Genomic DNA, 5,887 nt, shown 5'->3' with positions numbered 1-5,887 from the left:
ATGGATTCTGTATTGCAGGAATATGAGCAGTTTGATTTCATGACAAAATGCTTCCATGGGATTTATCAGCCAAAGATCTCAAAGCACTTCATGGATACTGATGTACTGAGCATTTAAAACCCTCCAGGAGGTAAGGAAGTGTCATTAGCTCCTTTATAAATGGGGAAACTGAGGCAAAGAGAGGGGATAGAGCTGTCAAAACATCACACAGAGGGTCTGTGACAAAGCTAGGATTAGAATCCTGGAGTCCAGGCTTCCAGCCCCATCATGCCTGAACTACTAGACTCCCCTCCCAGAACCAGCGACAGAACACAGGAGTCCTAGCTCATGGCCTCCAGGCTAACAGCTATAGCTCTCTCCCTATTGGCTATTTTAATTTCAATTATGAGGTACATAAATACGTTGTATTATTGTACAATTTATAATTGTATTATTATTACTAAGAGCTGGGAGCTGATTTTTTTTTCAGATGGGCTCCAAAATATCCCCTAGATCAGTGATTCTCACACTTTTGTACTGGTGACCCCTCTCACACAGCAAGCCTCTGAGTGCGACCCCCCCTAACAAATTAAACACACTTTATAATATATTTAACACCATTATAAATGCTGGAGGCAAAGCAGGATTTTGGGTGGAGGATGACAGCTCGCGACCCTCTGAGGGGTCCTGAGCCCCAGTTTGAGAACCCCTGCCCTAGATCTTCTAAACGCTCCTAGTCCTGAAGTTTGGCCCCTGAGTCTAGCATAAATCAAGCATTTCAAACCAAGAAAGGGACTGGTTTTGTTCGACCAGAAGGAAAAAGGGAAAGGGTGGTTGGCAGCGCCTCAGGCCGCCACTAGAGGGCAATAAACTACTGAGAAAAAACCTCAGCTGCTTCCACCCAGAGCGGCTAGTGACCGGTGCGCTTTGCAATCGGTCCTGAAACCGGCCAGGCCTCGGGGCTGGGAAACACGGATCGGGACATTCCCCAGCAAGAGAGGGCGTCTTTCTGTCTGTCTTTCCAATTTCCAGCCCAAAGGAAGGAAGAGACGCAGCTCCATAATGATTTCTTTCAAACTCGCATCTATCTGTCCTTTGTGGAATTCTCTCTGAGTGACCCGGTTGGTGAGATGATAAGTTTTCTTGGACCAACATCTGTTGGTGAGAGAGACACATAGGTTGGGCCAATAAAAGATATCACCTCACCCACCTTGTCTCTCTAATATCCTGGGGTCAACACTGGAACAACAACACTACAATCTGTCTATCTATCTGCCCATACATCCCATACATACCTCACTATCTGTCCCATATCTACTTATTTATCTATCGATATTGCACGTACCCCTCCTTTTCTCTCTCTCTCTCATATGTACTTTATAGATCTATCTGTCCATCCATTCATCCTTCCTAGGTGGAATTAGCTCTCTCTCTCTCTCTCCCTCTGTCCCTCTGTCTCTCTCTCTGTATCCATCCATCTATCCATCCATCTATTGCTCTATGTGGTGTTATCTGTCTCTCTCGCCTATCTGTACTTATTTATCTATCCAATTCACACATATCTCTCCCTCTCTCATATGTACTTTATCTACTTGTCTATCATCTTACTCTTATATTGTAGTATTTGAAGGAATACTTACCTTGGAAAGTTCCTGGTGCTAATACAATTAATTGAAATCCCATATCACTTTTTATTAATTTTGATCCTATTCCTGTTGGTTTCATTTAGAGCTTTCTTTTGATGCAGAGAGCTGTATAATAATTTTAAAATGTTTGTACTCAGCTCCAAATCATAAAAAAAATTGTTACATATATTTTAAGTGACCTCAGCAATAAAAATATACAGCTCTTTTAAATAAATATGCATTAATAATAACCATATGTATAAAGTACTCTAATTGAATATCAATATATTTGATAATATGTATTAATAATCATGACTATAAAAATCTAAATAATAATGTTAATCTTTTGCAATCATGTTTCGATTACAATAATATTTATAAATCATTCAAATACTGTTCCAATTCCTTATAAATATATATTAATAGCAAATGCATTGTTTACAGCTCAATCTACTGTTATTTCAAACTGTTTATATACATTTATTTAAAGCAATCAATGTGTTTATAAAGCAGTCTGACAACACTTCAATCAGTTTCCAAGTGTTTATTAGAAGCAATCATATTATCAGTCAAAGAGCATTTCATTCAGTTCACACACACCCATTAAGAGCAATCAGGGTGCTTAAGACAATCCATTCTCATTTTTTCCTACTTCTACACATTAATTAAGAGCAAACATAATGTTGAAAAGAAATCTAATGATGCAGATCTTTATAAGCATTTATTATTGATAAGAAGAGGAAATGCAAATCTTTAGTATTCTTCTTCTTCTTCTTCTTCTTCTTCTCCTCCCTAGCCCCAACTATATGTGGCTGGCTCTTTTCAGCTTGGAAAAGAGACGACTAAGGGGGATATGATAGAGGTCTAGACAATCATGACTGGTGTGGAGAAAATAAATAAGGAAGTATTATTTACTCCTTCTCTGTACAGAATGTGTGAGAAAAACGAGTTCTCACTCTGAGGTTGGTTGCAACATGCCAGAGGCAGCTTTATTTTCTTTAACACTTCCAAGGGGAGAGTACTCACGGGCAGGTGTTCCCCTCCCGAGGCAGGTCTCCATTAGATAAACAATTAAGGCAAGTATTTATACCTTTTGTGACATACAGTAATGATCAACAACTGCATTTTGTTTATACATATTCCTTCCTGATATTTTACTTTTTTCAGCAGTTCTTGCTATAGTCTGCGTTCCATTCTTATCTGACACAAGGTCAAAACAACCTCTCTTATAGTTCTTTTCCACTCACCCAGGCCCTGAATTAAAGTCTCGCATTATTAAATAGAAGAGTTAGCCTGACTCTTGCTCTTCCTGGAAGACTAAGATGTGTGCGCTTTTCCCAACTTTCACAAGAAAAACTAAGGGTCACCAAATTAAATTAATAGGCAGCAAGTTTAAAAGAAACAAAAGGAAGTATTTCTTCAACAACGCACAGTTAACCTGTGGAACTCCTTGCCAGAGGATGTTGGAAAGACCAAGACTATAACAGGGTTCAAAAAAGAACTAAATTAACGGAGGGTAGGTCCATCAATGGCTATTAGCCAGGATGGGCAGGGAGGTGTCCCTAGCATCTGTTTGCCAGAAGCTGGGAATGGGCAACAGGGGATGGATCACTTGATGATTACCTATTCTGTTCATTCCCTCTGGGGCACCTGGCACTGGCCACTGTTGGAAGACAGGATACTGGGCTAGATGGATCTTTGGTCTGACCAAGTATGTCCATTCTTATGTTCTTATGTTCTAATAACCTGTGTGTTCTGTTATAAACACATATTGGTAATGCTAGTATATTTACAACCCAATCTATTGTGCCTTCATCTGTTTATACACATTCATTAACAGTATTCTCACTTTTATAGCTCATTAGAAATAAACCTGGATCTCTTCATAAATATAAATCAAGAATTAGGTTGGCATAGCAATCTCATTGAATTTAGATCTCTATGTCAATAAACATGAATTATATGAATTAATAGGTGCAGAGATATCGTAATAACAGCATTTTATTAAATAAATAAATGAATTAAAACAAATTTAAACTAGTACAATTTAGATCTCATTATTACTGCTTAGATTTCTACATAAATGCATACTTCTCCTTATTATTTGATCTTTACAAACTATAACATCAGATGACAAAGAACATAGACATTAGTACTTGTGCAATTAATAATAATAAATAATTTCTTTTGTGATAGCAAAAAGGACTCAATTGTTATTATTTCAAAGCTAGCTCTGTCTAATTTTCATTCAAGCCAGTTGGGATTATACTAGAAAAGAGCTTTTATTTTTACAGCATCCAAATTGTACTATTTATTTGCTAAATCAAATGCTTTCCAGATGAAAGATTGTTACCAAGTTCAATAAAAAGCAGCCACCAACTCTGATCATTTATATAGAGCAAAAGCTCAGAGAAAAATGAACTTTTAACATTTGTGGAGGAATAGAGCAGGGGGGCCTTCTTTTTGATAGCCAGAGCTTTGAATCTGTGAGCCCCGAAATAAACCCTCCAACAGAGATCTGTTATGCTGATGACCTTTGTACAGAATAGAGAGAAGGCCTAAAGGCCTGAACCAAACTGCTCTATTCAATTCCCTGCCAAACCTGGTCAAAAGTAGTGACAGAGGAGGGGAAAGGAAGGAAGGAAAGAAACACAAAATATAATAACCGCAAGTTTATGAAATACATTAAGAAATTGCTTTTGCAAAAAGCTAATCACTCTTGCAGTTGTAGCTATCTGCAAATTCTCCAATTCCAGCTATCTGCAAATTAACCAATAATAGTTTCCCTTTAAGCGTCTCCTGGGAAGCCCCCCTTAGCCCTTGCCGAAATCCCCCGGAAAATGACATGTACCAAGTCTTAAGAAATGTACCCAAGCTAGGGCCGAGCACCACCCCTGCGGAAACCACCGAGCGCCCCTCTACACCCACCTCTCGGAAATTGAGAAAGTAGGCAAGGGGAGGAGGGAGGACTGACCCCAACCCTAGCTTCTTAGCTCGTGATCAGCTCGTGCTCACCCCATCCCCAGCCTGTGATTTGTCCCCAATTTCTTAACTCATGACGTATTGTTTGTACCTTGCTTGTGGTTTAATGAAATAAAAGCAGCTTGCAAGCTGCTGTTCGGGGTACCAGCTTCCAAGCTGCACCCCAACGCGTTTGGTATGTATTGCAATAAAGACCTCAGGCTCTGAGTCTGTGAACTAAAATCACTGCGTGGGTGATTCTTTCCACGACACATTTATATTTCCCATCCACCATGTGGGATAACTGGTCCCTGCAGAGTCACAGATCTCTGTTAATGTTGTTTTATTAATGATCTTTTATTAATAATGGCTAGTTATGAATGTTAATCATTAACTACTAGCTCCTGATGAATGAATTATAACAAATGGCAACAAATCAATTGATAACTGATATTCGTTCATTATTTGATAATGGATGGATGGTCATTAACTGATCATTAATCATTAATCCAGAACAATTGGTATTCATGCTGAATAATATGATTGCAACATATTGATGTGATCATTCCCCTCTATTCAGCATTGGTGAGGCCTCGTCTGGAGTACTGTGTCCAGTTTTGGGCCCCACACTACAAGAAGGACGTGGAAAAATTGGAAAGAGTCCAGCAGAGGGCAACAAAAATGATTAGGGGGCTGGAGCACATGACTTATGAGGAGAGGCTGAGGCATAGGTGCTGACTCCGTGGGTGCTCCGGGGCTGGAGCACCCAGGGGAAAAAAATGGTGGGTGCTGAACACCCACCGGCAGCCCCCCTATCAGCGCTTCTCCCTCCCTCCCCGCACATCCCTCCCACCACAATCAGCTGTTCGCAGCATGCAGTAGGCTGGGGGGAAAGGGGGAGGGGCGAAGATGTGGCACGTTTGGGGGAGGGGCCAGAACGGGGCGGGAAGACGTGTAGCGGGGGTGGGAAGAGGTGGGGTGGAGGAAGGGTAGGGGTGTGGCCTTGAGGGAAGGGGTGGAGTTGGGGCGGGGCCTGGGGCACAGTTGGTGCTGCTCGAGCACCTCCCGGCACAATGGAAAGTCTGCGCCTGTGGGCTGAGGAAACTGGGATTATTTAGTCTACAGAAGAGAAGAGTGAGGGGGGATTTGATAGCTGCCTTCAACTAACCAAAAGGGGGTTCCAAAGATGATGGATCTAGACTGTTCTCAGTGGTGGCAGATGACAGAACAAGGAGTACAGGTCTCAAGTTGCAGTGGGGGAGGTTTAGGTTGGATATTAGGAAAAACTTTTTCACTAGGAGGGTGGTGAAGCATTGGAATGG

General features: G+C 40.9%; 1 protein-coding gene across 1 annotated transcript in view; it reads left to right on the top strand.

Moving 5' to 3' along the window:
• LPCAT4 (lysophosphatidylcholine acyltransferase 4) overlaps window positions 1–5,887 on the top strand; it is a 35,966-nt gene continuing 30,079 nt past the window's right edge. Inside the window, exon 1 of the mRNA XM_026660475.1 lies at window positions 1–102. Coding sequence (XP_026516260.1) covers window positions 1–102 — 102 coding nt within the window. The remainder of the gene's footprint in view (window positions 103–5,887) is intronic.

This window comes from Terrapene carolina, unplaced genomic scaffold, assembly GCF_002925995.2.
Source record: "Terrapene carolina triunguis isolate 2854851 unplaced genomic scaffold, T_m_triunguis-2.0 Scaffold788, whole genome shotgun sequence".
Classification (NCBI taxonomy): domain Eukaryota; kingdom Metazoa; phylum Chordata; order Testudines; family Emydidae; genus Terrapene; species Terrapene triunguis.
Note: the sequence above shows the minus strand (reverse complement) of the source record. Positions and strands in the feature narration are given on the sequence as shown.